Source organism: Schistocerca gregaria, chromosome 3, assembly GCF_023897955.1.
Source record: "Schistocerca gregaria isolate iqSchGreg1 chromosome 3, iqSchGreg1.2, whole genome shotgun sequence".
Lineage (NCBI taxonomy): Eukaryota > Metazoa > Arthropoda > Insecta > Orthoptera > Acrididae > Schistocerca > Schistocerca gregaria.
In genome coordinates, this window is record NC_064922.1 from 168,049,572 (window position 1) to 168,073,820 (window position 24,249).

The 24,249-nt window shown below is 37.0% G+C and overlaps 1 protein-coding gene across 3 annotated transcripts in view; it reads left to right on the plus strand.

The window, feature by feature from the left end:
- LOC126355778 (tyrosine-protein phosphatase Lar) overlaps positions 1–24,249 on the plus strand; it is a 1,814,905-nt gene that overhangs the window by 1,772,020 nt on the left and 18,636 nt on the right. For all 3 annotated transcript variants that reach the window (XM_050006182.1, XM_050006183.1, XM_050006184.1), the window contains 6 exons: positions 1,427–1,708; positions 1,873–2,089; positions 19,279–19,454; positions 22,581–22,775; positions 22,867–23,090; positions 23,718–23,943. In XM_050006182.1, the coding sequence (XP_049862139.1) occupies positions 1,427–1,708; positions 1,873–2,089; positions 19,279–19,454; positions 22,581–22,775; positions 22,867–23,090; positions 23,718–23,943 (1,320 nt within the window). The remainder of the gene's footprint in view (positions 1–1,426; positions 1,709–1,872; positions 2,090–19,278; positions 19,455–22,580; positions 22,776–22,866; positions 23,091–23,717; positions 23,944–24,249) is intronic.

Below are 24,249 nucleotides of genomic sequence, written 5' to 3' on the forward strand. Positions count from 1 at the left end.
CATGCTATGCCTCCCCCTTGCCCCACCACCTGGTTGCCTTTCCCGTCATGAGCTGCTGTTCGCAACCTGTCCTCAGCAGCCAGAGGCTATGGTCAGTTGTCATGTGTGTGTGTGTGTGTGTGTGTGTGTGTGTGTGTGTGTGTGTGTTTGTGTGTGTGTTGTCTATTACTGACAAAGGCCTTGTTGGCCAAAAGCTCACTTTGTGGCAGTATTTTAATTGTGCCTATCTGCTACTCAGCATCTCTGCTATATGGTGAGTAGGAGCTATCCTTTTCATAATATTATTACTTGAACCAAATGGTTTGGCAGAATAGGCATGAATTAAACAACTGGCCAGCTAGAGTAATGTTTTGTATTCATGATTGTTAGTGGAATGACCAACAAAGGCAGTTTCCATCAGAACAGACTTTCAAAGTAGCTATGATAATATTTATTGTGTTTCAAGGAGAAACATAAGAAAATAGCAGTTTATATCTCGTCATCATATCATAGACACCACAACAGAACCAGGAAAGCATTTCAAATGCACATGATTGCTTGGAAAATCCAGGATAGAATAATGGCAATATTATGAAAAGGAAAGATTGCTACTAACCATATAGTGATGATGCTGATAAGCACAACAAAAAAAAACTACTAAATATTTAAGCTTTTGGCCAGAAGGCCTTAGTCTGGGATAGAGAACATACACACACACACCCATTCACACAAAAGCATCTCATACACATGACAACTGGTCTGGCCCCAGTGTTTGCCTGATTGTGTGCATGTATGTTTCTATTTTGGATGAAGGCCTTCTGGCCAAAAGCTTATGTCTTTAGTAGTCTTTTTTTCTGTGTGTCTGTCTGTCTGTCTGTCTGTGACTTAGTATGTGCTCAATATGGTGAGTAGCAATCTCCCCTTTTCATAATATTTTCATATGGTCACTTGGTCACAAATAGTAATATAGCATACTTATTTTTTTAGAAACCTCTACATCTATACTCTGCAAACAACTGTGAACTCCATTCTCTTATGGAGAACAGTTATTTTTAATGTCTCTGTGTGTGCTACAGTTCATCCTCATGATCCCTATGTGAGTGATATGTAGGGGATTGTAGTATATTCCTTGAGTCATAACCTGAAGCCAGTTCTTGAAATTTTGTAAGTAGTATTTCTTGGGGCGGTTCACATCTGTCTTCAAGAGACTACCAGCTCAGTTTCTTTGGTATCTCTGTGATACTCTTCCACAGCTTTAACAAACCTGTAATCATAATGAGAAAAATGGGAGTGAGCTATTTTATTAGCATGTGTAGGCACTAAATCTCAATTTCTTTCTCTTATTTTCAGAAATCTTATGAGCAGCTCTTTTGCCTTCAGTTTATATGTGATTGTGTATACATCTAAGGTAATAATGTATTGTCAATGTGGATTTTTCATTTTTCAGATATTTTATACAATGACTGCTGTTGAAGATCTTGATGAGTGGCAGCAAAAGAAAGTAGGCCTTACAGAGTCAGCTGACTTAGTTAATCTTGAGAAATATGCTCAGTATGCAATTGCAGTTGCAGCACGAACAAAGACGGGACTTGGTCGTCTGTCAGAAAAAGTTACAGTAAAAGTAAAACCTGAAGATGTTCCTCTTAATTTAAGAGCACAAGATGTAAGCACTCACAGCTTTAAACTATCATGGTCACCACCAATTCGGCTAAATCCAATCAACTACAAGGTAACTACTGCAGATTTCTTTTTTAAATACATAAACAAAAACAGAAGAAATGTCACACCATAATTGTTTATTATTCAGTATAATAAAGACAATTTTAAGTTAAATATGACTTCTGATAGTTAAATGACAGGAAGAAATAATTAATTTCTTGAATTCTTTTGTAGATATCATATGATGCACTAAAAAATTTTATGGACTCACAAGGAATGACACAGACCCAAATAATTCCTCGGCAGGAAATCCTCTTGAAGCCCCATATACGTTCTTATACTCTGAGTGATTTGTCACCATTCACTACTTACAGTGTCAATGTCAGTGCTATTCCATCAGATCATCAGTACCGTCCACCTACTAAGATCTCTGTAACAACACAAATGGCAGGTGAGTTATTAATTTTGTATTTATGATGCAAGTATTTACAAAATTTTCATTATATGATGTAATGAGAAAATCATTATATTTGTGTTACTGTATTTGTGTGAAGATTGAGAAATTGTCAGTGTAAATAAGACAGAGTACTGTACTAAGGATTGGACCTTGACACATCCAGTCTTGATGACACATCCAATCTTTATTTTTTCTCAGTCCGATTTAGCGTTATCTGATAGTCACACAGCATATCTATTTATTTATTTTTATTTCATATATATATATATATATATATATATATATATATATATATGGGAAAAATATATTAAAAACAAAGATTCCAAGACTTACCAAGCGGGAAAGTGCCGGTAGACAGGCACAATAAAATAACAGACAAACACACACACAAAATTTCGAGCTTTTGCAACCGGTGGTTGCTTCGTCAGGAAAGAGGGAAGGAGAGGGAAAGATGAAAGGATGTGGGTTTTAGGGAGAGGGTAAGGAGTCATTCCAATCCCGGTAGCAGAAAGACTTACCTTAGGGGGAAAAAAGGATAGGTATATACTCGTACACACACACACCCACGCACGCACACACACACACACACACACACACACACACACACACACACATATCCATCCGTACATATACAGACACCTGTGTATATGTCTGTATATGTATGGATGGATATGTGTGTGTGTGTGTGTGTGTGTGTGTGTGTGTGTGTGTGTGTGTGTGTGTGTGTACGATCACGGATAGCCTGGGCTTCAGCAGTGGTGATGTTGAGAGTAGGATTAAGGTTTTTTTAGAAGGATTGAGAGGCAAGGCTGGAAGTCAGAAATTCCTGGAAAGTTTGGAGAAGGTGATTTTGAGGAAGAGGAGGTGGGTCCCGCTGTGATGGAGGACAGAACTGTTCCAGGCAGGGTTCAATTTGGATAGCGTCTTAGGGAGTTGGATCATTAGGAGTAGGATTAGGATCATTTTTCTTCGTGGCAAAGTGATATTTCCAGCAGAGAGTACAATCATTCTTTCCTTTTTCATGATTTCTTAATTTGCTATTATCAATCCTAGATTTAGTGTTTGTGAAGCGTTTGTGCAGTCTGGCTATATTATTGTCTTCTAAGGATTAATTTTTGCATTTCCAGGGAATGACATGTTTGTTATAAACATCTTGTGTTGCGTGGAATACTAAATATACATTTTTTAATTTTGCTTTGATAGCTTCTTTTCATCTCTATTATTATTATTACTACTACTCTCATTATTATTACACATGCAGGCCACTAGAGAGGACCATGTGAAGCACATACTTTTCCCACCATGTATTTTCTTTCAACCAAGTTGTCTTTATCTTGAATTTCTTGCTTCACTTTCCAACCTTATACCTGCATACTTTGTGGTTGAATGTTTTGCTGTCTTGTATAACTGAATCTGTTATGCCAGCATCCTTCAGGTCCTTTAAGACTTTGGTGATCCACTTCATGTTCTTTATGCTCTGTATGTACTCTGAGATTTGTTTAGTTTGTTGGGTGTCCGTCATTCTTTCTTCATGTCATATATATGTAAAATATCTCCACAATCTGTAGCCTCCTTTTATCTTATTGGACATTACGGTTTTCTTCTGATTCTTGTCTCTAGTTTACTGATATTCTTTAGTGCACATTTCAGAATCTGAACCAAAGTTTCTGATTTGTGTAAGATTTCTGGATTGGTGGAGATATTGTGTTGTCTAAATTCCACATTATGTGACAGGCATGCTTTATAGTAAGTGTGTGAAAATGTGCTTGTGGCTAGGACTTTCCATCAGGTAGACTGGTTGCCTGGTGTAAGTCTTTTTCGTATTTACCACTTCAGTGATTTGTATCAGTGAGGACGAAATGGTGATGAAGGCAACACAACACCCAGTCCCCGAGTGGGAAAAATCTCTGACCCAGGTGGGAATCAAACCCACCATGCTGACCACTCTGCTGTGGAGGTGGACATTGTAGATGTTAATTGGTTAGTTTCATGTTATATGGATCATTTTCATGATAAATGATAATGATGTAGAACAAGTCACCTGCTGTGCTGACTACTCAGCTATATATGTAGACGTTGTAGATGTTTGTTAGTTAGTTTCATATTCCATGGATGATTTGCATGGTAAATCATAATGATGTGGAATGAATCACTTTACATTCAAATAACAAATTTGTAAATATGGTTTCATGCTGCCCCTACTTTAAAATAAACACACACACAGACCCACACACATACGAGAGTTAGTGACTCCTTCCCACCACCTTTACACATTGCAGTAATGCAAATTCTTGTACAGAATAAAAGGAGCTAAAAAGGAGAAAATTCGTCAGTTTGTTTTCAGATTTTACTTTTCTGCCTGCCAGACCTTTTGTATCACTGGATAAGTAGTCAAAAATTTTGCTTATGGTTTTGTACACAATTTTTGTGCTAAAGACAATTTTAATATGGAGTAATGAATGCCATTTTTCTTGTGGTATTATAATTATGTGCATCATTGTTCCTTTTGAACTGCAGTGGATTATTTGCAACAGACTTCATGAAAGACTGAAGATAATGTGCAGCAGTAAGCAAAATACCTAACTCCTTAAAGATGCATTTAAAGATCACTGTAGGTGAGCACTGCATATTATTCCTATGGCATGTTCTTGAGAAATGAAGACTTTTCTTCTTAAAGATGAGTTGCTCCAGAACATTGTTTCATATGACATTGTTGTTGTTGTTGTGGTCTTCAGTCCTGAGACTGGTTTGATGCAGCTCTCCATGCTACTCTATCCTGTGCAAGCCTCTTCATCTCCCAGTACAAACTGCAACCTACATCCTTGTGAATCTGATTAGTGTATTCATCTCTTGTTCTCCCTCTACGATTGCTACCCTCCATGCTGCCCTCCAATGCTGAATTTGTGATCCCTGGATGCCTCAGAACATGTACTACCAACCGGACCCTTCTTCTTGTCAAGTTGTGCCACAAACTCCTCTTCTCCCCAATTCTATTCAATACCTCCTCATTAGTTATGTGATCTACCCACCTAATCTTCAGCATTCTTCTGAAGCACCACATTTCGAAAGCTTCTATTCTCTTCTTGTCCAAACTATTTATTTTCCATGTTTCACTTCCATACATGGCTACACTCCGTACAAATACTTTCAGAAACGACTTCCTGAGACTTAAATCTATACTCGATGTTAACAAATTTGTCTTATTCACAAACGCTTTCATTGCCATTGCCAGTCTACATTTTATATCCTATCTACTTTGACCATCATCAGTTATTTTGCTCCCCAAATTAGCAAAACTCCTTTATTACTTTAAGTGTCTCATTTCCTAATCTAATACCCTCAACATCACCCGACTTAATTCGACTACATTCCATTATCCTCATTTTGCTTTTGTTGATGTTCATCTTATACCCTCCTTTCAAGACACTATCCATTCCGTTCAGCTGCTCTTCCAAGTCCTTTGCTGTCTCTGACAGAATTAGAATGTCATCGGCGAACCTCAAAGTTTTTGTTTCTTCTCCATGGACTTTAATACCTACTCCGAACTTTTCTTTTGTTTCCTTCACTGCTTGCTCAATATACAGATTGAATAACATCAGGGAGAGGCTGCAACCCTGTCTCACTCCCTTCCCAATCACTGCTTCCCTTTCATGTCCCTTGACTCTTATAACCGACATCTGGTTATGGCATTACTGAATGAAAATTTGCAAAATATGTCAACTTACTGATATTTCTCTCCTCAAGATTTGCAGTGATTCAATTAATAATTGTGGCTGAATGAAATTGTTTTAGGAGTTCCAAAATGTGCTTTTTCTTGTTTAAATTCTCATCAGTATTGATATCTAAAAATTTTGAAGTTTCCACCATACTTATTATTTCCTCACTGTGTTTTACACTTATAATTGGTGTAGTACCTCTGTAAGTTCATAACTGATTGTGTTGTGTCTTTTTGAGATTGAGAGTGTTTGCAGCAAACAAGTCAGTGATTTAAGAAGATAATTCATTATTTCTTCTGTTGCTGTATGTATGCTAGGAATGACAAGGTACTAGTGTCATCTGCAAAAAGAACTAATTCTGATTGTTGTATATTATACAGAAGGTCATTTTCATTTATGAGAAACACTAGTGGATTTGATTTCTCCCCATTCAGAGAATCTCTCTTTATCACATTGGTTGAATTACTAAGTACAACTTCCTGCATTCTTTGGTTAGATATGACATTATCCATTCGTTGGCTATATCGTCAGTTGCACAGAACCTCAGTGTATCTGGGGGAAGTCTGTGATTTACTTAGTGAAATGCCTTAGGTAAGTCACCACCAGTGCTATTTTGTTATTAATGCATGCAAAATTTGACAAATGAACATATAAATGGTATTCTCGGTTGAGCATCTCTTCTGTGATCCAAAATGAGATTTAATGAGGACACTGTTGATGCCCACTAGGGATACTGTTCTAGAATACATCACCTTCTCAGATTTTATGCAAAATGATACCAGCAGTGAAACAAGTTGGCACACCAGTAGTTATAGATATCTTTTCTGTCACTTTTCTTATAGAGGGCTATTAAAATGGCATATTCCAGTTTGTGTGTGAAAATTCCATATGCTTTTAAAGTGTTACATGTTTCAGAGAGTACAGGATTATTTTATGGGAACAAATGTGTAGTCTCTGTTGGAAACAACATCAAATCCAGATGAGCATTTATTTTTGAGAGAATATATAATTCTTTTAACTTCAAAAGGAGAAGTTGGTGATGCATTCACACTATTGAATTTTATGAGAGTTGTTTTTCCAACATACTGCTGCAATTTTTCACTTGAACAGTTTGTCCCTTTCTTCTACATTCAGAAAATGATTATTAAACATATCTTCTACCTATGACTGATTATATGTAGCCCTTCAATTTAATTAAGTAGTAATGTCATCCTATTCTGATGTATGTTGTCCTGTCTTTTGTTTTACTGTATTCCATGTAGCCTTTTAAGTATGTTGTCAGAATTATTGATTTCTGACATAATATGCCTGTTGCTAGATGTTTTAATAATATTTCTTAGTAATTTTGAGTAGTTTTTCTAATGTGCAGGTACTGTAGAATCTCTACTTGTTCCTGCCAACATATACATTCCTCTTTTCCTTTCACATGTACTCACAGGCACTGACTCCATGGAGTCTGGGGGGCCTTTGAGCCCCTTAAAAAATTCGTTTGGGGGGGGGGGGGGGGGCAGCGGGCTAAGGGGGGGGGGAGGAGTGGAGCACCCCCAGTAATTTAAGAAAATTATTAAATATTGTTGTTGTTGTAGTCTTCAGTCCTGAGACTGGTTTGATGCAGCTCGCCTCGCTACTCTATCCTGTGCAAGCTTCTTCATCTCCCAGTACCTTCTGCAACCTACATCCTTCTGAATCTGTTTAGTGTATTCATCTCTTGGTCTCCCTCTACAATTTTTACCCTCCATGTTGCCCTCCAATACTAAATTGGTGATCCCTTGATGCCTCAGAACATGTCCTACCAATCGATCCCTTCTTCTGGTCAAGTAGTGCCACAAACTTCTCTTCTCCCCGATCCTATTCAATACTTCCTCTTTAGTTATGTGATCTACCCATCTAATCTTCAGCATTCTTCTGTAGCACCACATTTCGAAAGCTTCTATTCTCTTCTTGTTCAAACTATTTATCGTCCATGTTTCGCTTCCATACATGGCTACACTCCATACAAATACTTTCAGAAACGACTTCCTGACACTTAAATCTATACTCGATGTTAAGAAATTTCTCTTCTTCAGAAACGCTTTCCTTGCCATTGCCAGTCTACATTTTATATCCTCTCTACTTCGACCATCATCAGTTATTTTATTTCCTAAATAGCAAAACTCTTTTACTACTTTAAGTGTCTCATTTCCTAATCGAATTCCCTCAGCATCACTCGATTTAATTTGACTACATTCCATTATCCTCGTTTTGCTTTTGTTGATGTACATCTTATACCCTCCTTTCAAGACACTATCCATTCCGTTCATCTGCTCTTCCAAGTCCGTTGCTGTCTCTGACAGAATTACGATGTCATCGGCGAACCTCAAAGTTTTTATTTCTTCTCCATGGACTTTAATACCTACTCCGAATTTTTCTCTTGTTTCCTTCACTGCTTGCTCAATATACAGATTGAAGAACATCGGGGAGAGACTACAACCGTGTCTCACTCCCTTCCCAACCACTGCCTCCCTTTCATGCCCCTCGACTCTTATGACTGCTATCTGGTTTCTGTACAAATTGTAAATAGCCTTTCTCTCCCTGTATTTTACCCCTGCCACCTTCAGAATTTGAAAGAGAGTATTCCAGTCAACATTGTCAAAAGCTTTCCCTAAGTCTACAAATGCTAGAAACATAGGTTTGCCCTTCCTTAATCTAGCTTCTAAGATAAGTCGTAGGGTCAGTATTGCCTCATGTGTTCCAACATTTCTATGGAATCCAAACTGATCTTCCCCGAGGTCGGCTTCTACTAGTTTTTCCATTTGTCTGTAAAGAATTCATGTTAGTAATTTGCAGCTGTGACTTATTAAACTGAGTTCGGTAATTTTCACATCTATCAACACCTGCTTTCTTTGGGATTGGAATTATTATATTCTTCTTGAAGTCTGAGGGTATTTCACCTGTTTTGTACATCTTGCTCACCAGATAGTAGAGTTTTGTCATGACTGGCTCTCCCAAGACCGTCAGTAGCTCCAATGGAATGTTGTCTACTCCGGGGGCCTGGTTTCGAATCAGGTCTTTCAGTGCTCTGTCAAACTCTTCATGCAGTATCATATCTCCCATTTCATCTTCATCTACATCCTCTTCCATTTCCATAATATTGTCCTCAAGTACAGCGCCCTTGTATACCCCCTCTATATACTCCTTCCACCTTTCTGCATTCCCTTCCTTGCTTAGAACTGGGTTTCCATCTGAGCTGTTGATGTTCATACAAGTGGTTCTCTTATCTCCAAAGGTCTCTTTAATTTTCCTGTAGGCAGTATCTATCTTACCATAGTGAGGTAAGCCTCTACATCCTTACATTTGTCCTCTAGCCATCCCTGCTTACCCATTTTGCAGTTCCTGTTGATCTCATTTTTGAGACGTTTGTATTCCTTTTTGCCTGCTTCACTTACTGCATTTTTGTATTTTCTCCTTTCATCAATTAAATTCAATATTTCTTCTGTTACCCAAGGATTTCTACTAGCCCTCGTCTTTTTACCTACTTTATCCTCTGCTGCCTTCACTACTTCATCCCTCAAAGCTAATCATTCTTCTTCTACTCTATTTCTTTCCCCCATTCCTGTCAATTGTTCCCTTATGCTCTCCCTGAAACTCTGTACAACCTCTGGTTCTTTCAGTTTATCCAGGTCCCATCTCCTTAAATTGCCACCTTTTTGCAGTTTTTTCAGTTTTAATCTACAGGTCAGAGACCACATCTGCCCCTGGAAATGTCTTACAATTTAAAACCTGGTTCCTAAATCTCTGTCTTACCATTATATAATCTATCTGAAACCTGTCAGTATCTCCAGGCTTCTTCCATGTATATAGCCTTCTTTTATGATTCTTGTACCAAGTGTTAGCTATGATTAAGTTATGCTCTGTGCAAAATTCTACCAGGCATCTTCCTCTTTCATCTCTTATCCCACATTCCATATTCACCTACTACGTTTCCTTCTCTCCCTTATCCTACTACCAAATTCCAGTCACCCATGACTATTAAATTTTCGTCACCCTTCACTATCTGAATAATTTCTTTTATTTCATCATACATTTCTTCAATTTCGTCGTCATCTGCAGAGCTAGTTGGCATATAAACTTATACTACTGTAGTAGGTGTGGGCTTCATATCTATCTTGGCCACAATAATGTGTTCACTATGCTATTTGTAGTAGTTTACCCGCATTCCTATTTTCCTATTCATTATTAAACCTACTCCTGCATTACCCTTATTTGATTTTGTGTTTATAACCCTGTAGTCACCAGACGAGAAGTCTTGTTCCTCCTGCCACCGAACTTCACTAATCCCCACTATATCTAACTTTAACCTATCCATTTCCATTTTTAAATTTTCTAACCTACCTGCACGATTAAGGGATCTGACATTCCACGCTCCGATCCGTAGAACGCCAGTTTTCTTTCTCCTGATAACGACATCCTCTTGAGTAGTCCCCGCCCAGAGATCCGAATGGGGGACTATTTTACCTCCGGAATGTTTTACCCAGGATGACGCCATCATTATTTAATCATACAGTAAAGCTGCATGCCCCCGGGGAAAATTACGGCCGTAGTTTCCCCTTGCTTTCAGCCGTTCGCAGTACCAGCACAGCAAGGCTGTTTTGGTTATTGTTACAAGGCCAGATCAGTCAATAATCCAGACTGTTGCCCTTGCAACTACTGAAAAGGCTGCTGCCCCTCTTCAGGAACCACACGTTTGTCTGGCCTCTCAACAGATACCCCTCCGTTGTGGTTGCACCTACGGTACGGCCATCTGTATTGCTGAGGCATGCAAGCCTCCCCACCAACGGCAAGGTCCATGGTTCATGGGGAGGTATTATATATTATGCTTTGTAAAACCACAAAATTATGTTGGAATTTTTTATTTTCCTTGTTTGATGACAGTTACTTTTTAAAATACATTCACTAATGAGTTAAAACAAATAATTATTATGGTAGTAAGCAGGTTAACTGAAAATGAATGGTGTGAATCATGATAGTGTTATGGTGCTGCGGGCACACTTAGAATTTGTCCCAGTGCACGAACCTTCGGACGAAGTCTGGCACCGGCGGGCCAGCACTGTGGTCGTGACGACATCAAAAGGACTCAAGCAGAAATATCTGGAACACTCCGCCTCGTGTCACCTTGATGCTTCAAGACATTACGATGCCACGGCTATATAAAGCCCACACTGGTGTCACAATCATTCAGTGTGGATAGTTTCGTTCAGTGCATGCTGCAGACATGTTTAGTGTTACAACTTTAGCATGTAGTGGACTAATTGATATGACTATATTTTATTCATTTACTTTAGTCTCTTAGTGTATTGTGAATTAAGTTTGCAATGGATAAATTTGTTACCAAAAATGTGCGTTTGTCAGTTGATGATACTTCAAGTCAGCCTTCAACAATTATTGTATCATCAATTGCTTCATCGTCTTCAGGTGAGAACCGTTCACGGCTGAAACCTGGTCAATCCAGTAAGGGAAGATCATTTCAGAAGTCTTGGTTGATCAAATTTATATTGCTAGAATATGAAGCATCTACCAAAAAAGTCTTTTGCAAAACCTGCAAAGAGGCAGATGCTAAAAATCTATTATAATTTTCTTAAAAAAAAGAAGATGCAGTTACATCCGTAGGGTTTTCTAACTGGAAAAAGGCTTTGAAAAAATTCCACCTTCCTGAAAATACCTTTACGCATAAAGAAGGTGTTCTGAAACTAAATTCTGTCACCAACCGAAGTGTGGCCTCCCACTTGAATGAACAGTTAGATAGTGATATGAAGAAAGGCCGTTTAGCTCTTGAGACAATTTTTACTACCATGCAATTTTTATGCTGACATGGACTAGCAGTTAGAGGGCATGAAGATGTAAACTCAAATTTTTTTTTCAATTGTTGGAACTCTGGAAGAATGACATACCTGAGTTTAAAGATTGGTTAGGGCATTTGGAGTATAAGTGGATGTCCCCTGATATTCAAAACAAGGTCATTGATCTACTAGGAAAGTCTGTGTTGAGTCAAGAAGACTGAACATTTTTTCTATTATGGTTGACAAAACAAGTGATTCTTCGATTCATGAACAAGTGTCATTTTGTATTCGTACTGTTGATGACTCCTTAATCATCAATGATGACGTTATCGGCTTATACAAGACCCCCAGTCCTGAATCAAAAACTCTGTTTAGTATTTTAAATGATGTTTTTGTTCATCTTGATTTCTCAATGGATAACTTAAGAGAACAGTGCTATGATGGTGCCTCAAATATGAGAGGTAAGTTCAAAGGGCTAAAAAAAGTTAGTTTTGGATATAAAACCAAAAGTATGTTATGTGCACTACACTGCTCCCAGTTTAGACTTTGTAGTTGCAGACAGTCTCCATCATCTTACGTCTATGAAGGATATTATGACCTTAGCCAAGGACTTAATAAACACCATATGGGAATCCAACAAAAGGATGGAACTTTTCAGAGAGTGCCAACGACCAAGCTGATCTACAACCCCTTTTCCTTACTCGATGGACTACGTGAGCTTCTAGTATCTTGAGAATATTGACAAACTTTGAAGAACTTCTAGAGTTTTTTGAAACATTTTCTGCAGAGGACAAAACAGAGGCAGGTTACAAATGTGCATGCTACCTTGATACAGTGTTACAATTCAAGACTTATTTCTTTTTACATCTGTATTGCCATACAATGAACCCAGTAGAGGATGTCAATGAAAAAATTCAATGCCCTCATCTATGTGTTGCTGATCTGGAAAAAATATATGTGGGCTTGATTTGTATATTGAATGGAAGGCATGATAGTTTTGAACACTTTTGGGAATTGTGTTGAAAAGAGAAACCTTCATAAGTTGATGATCCTTCACTTCCTCAGAATCCAAGTATACCAAAGAAGTATGAAAACAATGAAGCCAGCTCACCACACACTTTCAAAACCCCAAAGGAATACTACAAAGCTATTTACATTGAAGTTTGTGAAACAGTGCAATCTTGCATTACCGAATGGTTTGCTTCAACTGGACTCAAACAGGCCATTGAAGTTGAACAAGAGTGCTTGCTTTTAGCAAACAGAAATGAAACAAATTTGGAAAAATCAACTGAGTTTTTCAAAAATGACCTAGACATTGAGAGATTGCACTTAAACTTGAATATGTTAGCTGATATCACTAATAAAAAACAACTGGTCTTAAAAAACGTGTAATATAAGAAAGTACATTACACAAGAGCCTGCAATTGGAGAAATGCTATGTGAAGTAGTGAAGTGCATTAAGCTTCTCCAAGTAGTTCCAATCACGACAGCAACAGCAGAACAGTCATTTGGCACCCTTAGACGTCTGAAGTCATATATCCGATCAACAATGGGACAGAAGCGACTGAACAACTTGGCTGTTTGTCATGCCCACAGAGATGTTTTGGATGAATTGGATATCTGATCAGTCATCAGTGACTTCATATTCAATAATCCTGTCAGTTGGTCGACATTTGCGCCTTTCTAAAGGCACTCTTAGCCCTAATAATGGCATTTAGAGCAATATTAAAAATCTTTATAAAATAGAGAAATAAATACATATATAATGTTAAATTTTCAGCTTTGAAGTATTAGTACTAGTTTAGTACTGTGTTACTGTATTATTATAATACTGTATTAGTTATTTTCAAATACTTCAATATTTTTAGGGTGCCTCAATCAAAACTAGTTATTTACATACTTTTTACTGGAAGTATTAGGTATACTGTATTAACTTTATTAACTGTATTAAACATTAACTTTGAGATTTTTTTTATTGAATGAACCCTGAGCCTTATTCAAAGTAAGCTTAAATATAGCTGTTTCACTTATTAATCAAAGTGCCATTATTGTGTGACAGCAATATTTTATGTTTTATTCTTTTAGTGATAGTTTAGGATTTATTTAAATATAATTTCAGTCTTTTCAGAGCTATATATTCACTGCTCTGTAATAGTCTATAAGCATTATTATTACAGTAAATTAAATTAGCTTTTTATGAAAATCTGTGTGTGTTTATGTTTTGTTTATTTTTTTCAAAGCCAAAAATGTGTCAGGCTTATCAAGTTTCCCATAGTGTGTAGTTATCGAGAGTCCAGTTTTCGGGGTTCTAATGTTGATCATGTTACTCTAAAATGCTTAAAAAACTCTAAAACTCACTATTTTTCATCTAAAATTTTGAAAATTTCCCGGGGCAGTACACCCAGTATGGGCCCCCCAATATTTTTTATAAGTCAGTGCCCCTGCATGTACTGTAGGACATTCACTTGTTTCTGCCAACAGATACTTTCCTCTTTTCCTTTCACATGATACTTTAATGCCTCTAGCGACCCATGATTTTTTACATGACTGTTTACTGTCCATTCTGATTAGCTTATGCAGAAAGCTATTTTCAGATAATGATATGATTTTATCATGAATTAATTATGTCCGAATTTGGTTCATTATAAATTTAAACCCAGGGCATTTTTTATAAACTATTCTTAAAAATATTTGTTCAGGAGTTATAAATTATTCTAACTGATTTGCATTGAGGAGTATCTATACTCCAAGCCACTCTCTTATTTGTCCCAACTAACTGTCTATCATGATGAGAAAGAGCATTTGTTACTGGATATACAGTTGCTTTCTCGCTTTGATCTTCATCAAAGAAAACGTTGTCAATCAGGATCCTATTGTTGTTATCCACCCGTGTTGATAAGTTAATTACTGAGATCAAATTGTAGGATCTAAATAACATTTTCAGATCATTTTTCCCATTAGAATCCTTTAGCAAACCTACACTGAAATAACCACAGACTATTAACAGCTTGCTGCTTCCTGACAGATAGCATAGTGAAGAACCCAAATTCCTCATAAACAGATCAAAATTTGCTTATGGGGATCTCTATGCGGTGACAAAACTGGACTATTTTTCTGTACTAGTTCACAAACACACACTTCTATGTACTGATCACTACAAAATCTACTTATAAGTATATTTGTCATTGACCATTTACAGTAGAATGGATTTGGACATTAAATATACAATTAACAAAAAATTTTACAGTGAAGTTTTTACAGTTTTATTCCAAATCTTTTAGGAATATCCTTAACTACTGTCAATCATGTTTACCTCAAAACGTTTGACTATCTCATAAAACAGGTGTTTGAGTTGTTGTTGTTGTTGTTGTCTTCAGTCCTGAGACTGGTTTGATGCAGCTCTCCATGCTACTCTATCCTGTGCAAGCTTCTTCGTCTCCCAGTACCTACTGCAACCTACATCCTTCTGAATCTGTTTAGTGTATTCATCTCTTGGTCTCCCTCTACGATTTTTACCTTCCACGCTGCCCTCCAATGCTAAATTTGTGATCCCTGGATGCCTCAAAACATGTCCTACCAACCGATCCCTTCTTCTAGTCAAGTTGTGCCACAAACTTCTCTTCTCCCCAATCCTATTCAATACCTCCTCATTAGTTACGTGATCTATCCACCTTATCTTCAGCATTCTTCTGTAGCACCACATTTCGAAAGCTTCTAATCTCTTCTTGTTCAAACTAGTTATCGTCCAAGTTTCACTTCCATACATGGCTACACTCCATACAAATACTTTCAGAAAAGACTTCCTCACACTTAAATCTGTATTCGATGTTAACAAATTTCTCTTCTTTAGAAACGATTTCCTTGCCATTGCCAGTCTACATTTTATATCCTCTCTACATCGACCATCATCAGTTATTTTATTTCCTAAATAGCAAAACTCTTTTACTACTTTAAGTGTCTCATTTCCTAATCGAATTCCCTCAGCATCACCCGATTTAATTTGACTACATTCCATTATCCTCGTTTTGCTTTTGTTGATGTTCATCTTATACCCTCCTTTCAAGACACTATCCATTCCGTTCAGCTGCTCTTCCAAGTCCTTTGCTGTCTCTGACAGAATTAGAATGTCATCGGCGAACCTCAAAGTTTTTGTTTCTTCTCCATGGACTTTAATACCTACTCCGAATTTATCTTTTGTTTCCTTTACTGCTTGCTCAATATACAGATTGAATAACATTGGGGAGTGGCTACAATCCTGTCTCACTCCTTTCCCAACCACTGCTTCCCTTTCATGCCCCTCGACTCTTATGACTGCTATCTGGTTTCTGTACAAATTGTAAATGGCCTTTCGCTCCCTGTATTTTACCCCTGCCACCTGTAGAATTTGAAAGAGAGTATTCCAGTCAACATTGTCAAAAGCTTTCTCCAAGTCTACAAATGCTAGAAATGTATGTTTGCCTTTTCTTAATCTTTCTTCTAAGATAAGTCATAAGGTCAGTTTTGCCTTGCGTGTTCCAGTGTTTCTACGGAATCCAAACTGATCTTCCCCGAGTTCCGCATCTACCAGTTTTTCCATTCGTCTGTAAAGAATTTGCGTTAGTATTTTGCAGCTGTGACTTATTAAACTGATAGTTTGGTAATTTTCACATCTGTCAACACCTGCTTTCTTTGGGATTGGAATTATTATATTCTTCTTGAAGTCTGAGGGTATTTCGCCTGTCTCATACATCTTGCTCACCAGATGGAAGAGTTTTGTCATGACTGGCTCTCCAAAGGCCGTCAGTAGTTCCAATGGAATGTTGTCTACTCCGGGGGCCTTGTTTCGACTCAGGTGTTTCAGTGCTCTGTCAAACTCTTCACGCAGTATCGTATCTCCCATTTCGTCTTCATCTACATCCTCTTCCATTTCCATAATATTGTCCTCAAGTACGTCGCCCTTGTACAAACCTTCTATATACTCCTTCCACCTTTCTGCCTTCCTTTCTTTGCTTAGAACTGGGTTGCCATCTGAGCTCTTGATATTCATACTCGTGGTTCTCTTCTCTCCAAAGGTCTCTTTAATTTTCCTGTAGGCAGTATCTATCTTACCCCTAGTGAGATAAGCTTCTACATCCTTACATTTGTCCTCTAGCCATCCCTGCTTAGCCATTTTGCACTTCCTGTTGTCGATCTCATTTTTGAGACGTTTGTATTCCTTTTTGCCTGCTTCATATACTGCATTTTTATATTTTCTCCTTTCATCAATTAAATTCAATATTTCTTCTGTTACCCATGGATTTCTAGCAGCCCTCGTCTTTTTACCTACTTTATCCTCTGCTGCCTTCACTACTTCATCCCTCAGAGCTACCCATTCTTCTTCTACTGTGTTTCTTTCCCCCATTCCTGTCAATTGTTCTGTTATGCTCTCCCTAAAACTCTATACAACCTCTGGTTCTTTCAGCTTATCCAGATCCCATGTCCTTAAATTCCCACCTTCTTGCAGTTTCTTCAGTTTTAACCTACAGGTTAACTAACCTCCACATCTGCCCCTGGAAATGTCCTACAATTTAAAACCTGATTCCTAAATCAGGTTTGAGTAACCATTCATATTCTTAACTGTGAAAGTATTATAGAGCAATGTCCAAGCAGATACTGGAAGTTTATTAAAACCTTCTGTGGTGCTCAGATAGGCACAGGATGTCTTGTCCTTCCATAGCTCTTTTCCAAACAGACACACAGTTCTTCTAGCTTATTACACAAACCTCTAATATCCTGATAAAACAAGCGAATCTTACTTTTCTGTGCATTTTTAAGCATTGTGTGGGGCTGTTCTGTTATTTTAATTTCTTTCTTGCTTTGTGCATTTCCTTTGGGGATTTTACTCATGGCCTTCTCTAGTTCATCCCAGTACTTATTGACTCCTTTTTATCTCTCTTATCTCAGTTTATTGGTGAATGTGAGTTGATTAGGATATAAGGCTAAGACTTATTAGAACATTTAAACCACTTCATCAGCAGTTTGTTGTTTATTGGTTTTAGTTCCTTTACTGATTGGAGCATCCTCTTATTGATTGCAAAGGCTTTTCCAACGAGCAGAGCTCCTTTGCATATTTTGCCATTTATTTTGCTATTGAATGGTTGTAGTTATCAAAATCTGTAGTGTTGCCATCCATTCTGCTGAGCTCTTGGATTCCCAATATCAGGATCTTTTGTTCATTCAGTGTCTTTTCTAACTAATGTTTGACTCCCTCTGTTTTTGTGGTGGGCAAAACTCCTAAGAATCTGATAAATGTGGTTGTGGTAATATGATGGGTACCAGTGGATTGGTTACCACCGGGGGTACTGATAATATTCCAGCCACAATTTATGTCTGTATTAGGTTTATAAGTCCAGTTTTGCTGGGAGAGTAGAACTGGAGTGGTTAGTTCCAGCACTTTGTTTGTAACTGCATAAAATGCGCGAACAGATGCTGATCTTTTGCTGCTTGCTCCAAGCAGACACTGAGAGGGTTTCTCTGAATAATTCTTCTGTTCTCCCCTTCATGTTCTTCTGTTCTCTCTGGCATTGGAGATTAAAACTCTTGTCCCACCTTTTAGGCAGTTGGGCAGGTTTTATTATTATTATTAAACTGTCAACTCAGACATGCAAGAATTTAAACTTGATTTATAAATCAATAGATACTTATTTATAGGTGGAAATACAAGATGAGATTTACTTGTATTAATATATCACATGTGTTCAGAGAATTGCAACAGCCAAGGCACTAAAGGTGGCTTGCATTAATTCATGTAATAGCAACATATGTTATTGGAATTTTCAGTAATATGTGTGTTTTGGAAGGAGTGGAAAAGCCTCCACAGTTTAAGTGAATTATTCAGTAAAAGTAAATAAATATAAAAGTTCCCTTCATGTCTGTGCAATGATAATATGAAAGATTATTATGTAATTAAACAATGGAAACTCCAGGTAGGAATATCAACATTGTAAGAAAAGATAGATTGCTACTTACTGTAGAGGTGACACATTAAGTGGTAGACAGGCACAGTTAAAAGACTCTTACACACAAGCTTTTGCCCACATCCTTTGTCAGGAAAAGACAAATGCACACCATTTGTTCAAATAAGCAAGCACAACTCATGCACAATGCATTCTGTCCCAATCTGCCAGACTTGACGGTCAAGTTTGCATGAGCAGTGCTTGCCTGTGTGAATGAATGGTGTGTGTTTCTTTTTTTCCAGACAAAGGCTGTGACTGGAAGCTTATGTATGAGTGGCTTTTAATTGTGACTGTCTGAAACTTAATGTATTATTAAGTTAATGGCACATTGTTCAAATTTGTGACTATAATATACCTTTAAGTGTAATAATGTGAATGAGAGATAAGACATTGCTCAGTAATTGATATTATTGCCTGTTAAATATCAAATTCATTATAACTTACATTTTTTGTAATATTTATGCTGATAAATTACACACCTGGATATCATCAACTGGATTATAGATGCGTAGAATATCTATAAGAAATGCCTTGCACAGTTATTAGTTGCTGTCATCCATGGCAGGCAACTTAAAATACAGCAGCTTTATTAATGGACTACCTACTAACTAAAAAGGTATATTGATGATGGTTTGCATATGTACCCCACAGTTATTGAATATTTTCTGCTGTTCCAGCACCCCAACCCATGGTGAAACCAGATTTTTATGGAGTTGTCAACGGCCAAGAAATACAAGTAATTCTACCTCAAGCTTCAGAAGAATATGGGCCAATTAGCCATTATTATTTGATTGTGGTACCTGAAGACAAAGCAAATCAAAACAAGAATCCTGATCAGTTCCTTACTGAAGATGTAAGTGTAACTGCTCCAAGATAGTGATAATAATTAAACAACTGAATAATGAAAGAAAGATGCAGAAACAAATGTAGTCAAAATTTGCATGTAATTCATTAGAAACAAGTCTGTAAATGGAGTTTTCTCCTGTGGACCCTACCACTAGGGGTCTTCTAGCTTGTAGTACCACATGACTCTGTCTTATACTTTTTGTAATTATTAAAAATTTAGCACTTGGTAAATGGCTCTAAAGACCAGTTTATGATGCAGCAAATTTTTTAATTATCTAGACCAACTCTGATTATGTGTGCATGTTTTGCCTTGTTATACCTCCGTTAAATCCATGATCATGCATACAGATTTTCTTTTGATAGCTTCCTGTAATGCAAAGTGAATGAATTCAGGAGATTTTATTGTTAATTCTAATAAAAAAGGGTATATTTGCATAATGACATCTCATCAGATCTGAAACAGTGAACATTAAATACTGGAGAATAATGTTTCCATTGAACCAACTGAAACTTTGGTCATATGTTTAAATGTCATAACAAGAATTTTCAGACAGTTGTTTGTGTAAAATGCAATGCTACAATGGGAGGGAATGTCAGCATGTATAGAATTCTGATGTGGATAATTTTTTACATAAACAAATGATGATTAAATAACAAAATTTGTATGTTCACATAACTGTCCAAGATATTGTTGAGAAAAGAGTCCAACCCTGTATATATTGGAGACTGTTATGACTGCCACATTTGGGAAAAAAATCTTCTTTAGCTCAAAAACCATCAATTAATATAATATTACTCACATATTTGGACAGGTTTCAACCATCTGAGACAGTCACTTTCAAATTTTATGGCACTGAGGTCTTAGTTTCACTGTGGACTATACATTATCATATTTTAGTAAGTGTTAATACTTAAGACCATTCAGTTTCTTGAATATTAATGTGACTGTGTGGTGCCAAAGTACTTGGTACTTTTTATGGTTCTGTACCTCAATCAGTAAATATGGAATCCTTATAAGATGACTTTGTTGTTGATCTTTCTGTCCATTAATACCTTTATTCTCACGAACAAGTTGATATATCATGTTGAAATTTATATCTAATACTAAGGTTTATGGTCCTTGGCATTGTAAAAAATTTAAGATTGTAAGTCAATGCCGTCAAAAGATACAGCCATTTGTGTCATATATTTTGAACTCACGAACTATGTACAGGGTGACACAGAAAAATGGGAACATTTCCACTATCCAATAAAAATAGAAGTGATGAAGGAAAGAAATTGCATTCATAGTAATTGAAACCTTACAACTAATTTTTTTTAAATTTATGACCTTCGGATGGCATCCTCCTGTACAAATACATTTGTTAAATCTGTTGTTGGGATTCCTCATTGACCGGTCCAACATCTCAGCTGGGATACTGTGAATTGCATCCCGAATTCTCTGATTTAATTCATCCAGGGTTCTTGGACAAGTCCTGTAGACTTTGCTCTTGAGGTAGACCCACAAGAAAAAATCACAAATGGATAAATCTGGTGATCTATGGGGCCAGGGAGTGTTACTGAATTGTGAGATCACATGGTTGCTGTTATATGCCGTGCAGTGTGTGATGTTGCTTCATCCTGTTGAAACCAGGCTTCTTGAACATTTGGAAAGTTGGTCAATGCAGGAGTAACAAAAGTTAGTAACATCTCCACATAATGATCAGCTTTGACAGTTATGTGATGGAACACCACACCATACTGTCACTTTACTAGCATGTAAAGGGTGCTCATGAACATCACGAGAAATTGTGTTTTGCCCAGTAACGGTAGTTCTGTTTACTCACATAACCTGTGACATGAAAATGTGCCTCATCTGACATCCACAACTTGTTCAGAAATTCATCGTCAATGTTTATCTTTGTTATAATTTGTTGACAGAATCCAAATCGTAACCAGTAATTGTTGTCCTTCAATTGATGCACCATCTGTAGTTTGTACAGATGAAATTTTAAACCAAGATGAAGAATTCTGCGAACACTCTCCCAGGACATTCCAACCACTTCACTAGCTTACGAATTGAATGCCGTGGGTTCCGTAAGACTGACTTGCATTCAGCATCAATGTTCGTTGGAGAATGCACACTTCTTGGTCATCCCGTTGGTTTCTTCTTGAGGGCAGATCCTGTCTCTTCAAAGTTATTAATCCAACATTTTATCGTGTGCTTCAACGGAATGGCATCATGATGACCTAAATTACAAAAAGTCGAAACTCCTTCTCCGCCACTACCAAACTATCATTGTTTTTATAAAACATTTTTATGGCTAACGCCTGCTGTTGTCCATTCCACTTATTCACGATTACTGAAATGGTGGACTGTTTACTCACTAACTGTCACATACCCACAGTGTTGCCATCTGCCCATTGCTGCCACTACACATTTGAAACATTCCCATTATTCTGTGTCACCCTGTATATACATAATTTGGTTCCTATTCACTTCAGTTCCTTTCTCACACTTATCTGGTTTTCTTTGGTCATTCTTCCTTTTGGCTGACACGGAAACTCAAGCAGTGTTGCATTTTACCTCATTTTTAATGTTTTAAATGCTGTATTCATATTTGTCTCTACTTATAATAATGATGCTGATAATCTGTAGTTGAGTGCCCTTAAACCACTAATCCTGAGTTATGAAAATGACACTGTTGGTTCTAGTGATGCAATAACTGTAAGAACACTGTGCATGTAACATGAGGACTCTATTACCATTTTTTCTGCACAATGTCCAAAGTCCATTTTCTTCAAATTTTTGTGGCATTTCTTTTCATTTAGTTTGACATAATTTTGTACCGTATTAAACTCTTGTCATGAAATGAAAAAGGATGTGGGCATTTACTGAACACTCCAAGAGTTTAAATTTAATAATACATTGTTCTCCAAAAAATCTGTATAAAGATATACTATTTGTTTGTTATGTGCACCAAAGAATCATGTGTAAAGGAAGTTTGAGACACTGGATGAGAGCTATAAATAATTATGTTCCATTACCAGTATCTTGTAAAATATTATCAAGCAAATGGGTTAGTATTGCACTAAGAATTCGTTAGTTTGGTAATAACTATGATTGTAATTATAGTATTTCTTTTGGTTTCAGCTTATATCTAACAAAGGAACAAAGCCCGAAAGAGAAAATGCGCCATACATTGCTGGAAAATTCTCCCTTCGTAGCATGCCATATACTTTTCATCTCGGAAATGGTGAAACATATGAAGGTTTTGTTAATCGGAAATTAGAACGAGGTAAACGTTATCGCATTTTTGTGAGAGCTATTGTGGACACTCCTCAAAAGGTATGCAAATTACAACTTTTCACAAATTAATGATTTATCATGTTGTCATGTTATATTATAGATATTACTATACAATGTTACCCTTTTGCAGCACCTGTACACATCAAGCCCATTCTCTGAATATTTATCATTGGATATGCGTGAAGTGCCTCCAGGGGACCCACCGTTACGACCAGATCCCAACATTCCTCCTGACAACTCAGATGTATCAATGAAGAGCAACACTGAAGAAGCAGGCATGGTCTGGGTCATAGGTCCTATTATTGCTGCTCTTATGCTGTCCATCTGTTTCATGTTGCTGTTTATTATTAAAAAGTGAGTAAGTCCAAGAGGTAATTTAAGGTTTAGTATGACATCTCAGTAGTAGTGAGAAAGTAGTTATTAAATTATGATTAATTGTAGCTGAAAAAACAATACGAAAATTGTGGTATCATCACTAACATTTAATATACTAATAGTTCTCTCAACCTTGTGCACAGTGCATCCAATTCAATATACTTGGCCACAGCTATCAAAATAATTTTGTTTTGTTAGATATTTAATAAAGGCTGCACTTCACTTCCCTGTAATCAATAATATGAAGTAAAACCAAAAAACTGTGAAGCAAGAAACAATGTGCAAGATGGTAGCGATGTAGAGAAGCGAAATTAAGATTATTTGTTTGATACTTTGATGTTGTTATCTTACTGCACTCAGCATGTCTGAATAAATTATTAATGATGAAATTTTTCCATACATTCCCTTTAACATAAAACCTACAGGTGCAAAATTTGTGGCATTTATACTTGTTGTAAATGATGTAATTAAGTTTTTGCAGCATGAAATACTTGTACTTTATTTTACAGAAACATACACGTTTTATAGTATAGTGTGAAAACTTAAACTTTGCACATGTTGTCTCATACATAATGTTGTACATGCTCAGAATTCCACTTTTTGCAGGCGAAGGCAGCCTTGTAAGGCTCCTGACCAAGCAGCAGTAACACGGCCTCTTATGGCAGCTGATATTGGCACCAGCCACGCACCAACTGATCCTGTTGAAATGCGCCGCCAGAACTTTCAGACTCCTGGTATGATTTCACATCCTCCTATACCAATCTCTGAGCTGGCAAACCACATTGAACGTCTGAAGGCTAATGACAACCTAAAATTCTCACAAGAGTATGAGGTAAGATCTACAAACTTTGTCTACAAAAAACTGAGCAAAATTCATAGTCTTTTAGAAATCTCATAAAGATAGTAATAGAGATGTGGACAGAAAATTGTCAAATTATCAGGCGCCTTTAACAGATAGCAGCACTTTAGTATCATTGGCTAGCAAAATAGTAAGACATGTACTGTAATTCTGATTAAACATGCATTTTGTAAACTTATGTGACAAGTGCAAACAATAACAGAAGCACTAGAAAATTAAAATGCTATTACAGGTTGGGGCAATGTTGTTTTTAGTCTTATTGCTGTGAAACATTGTACA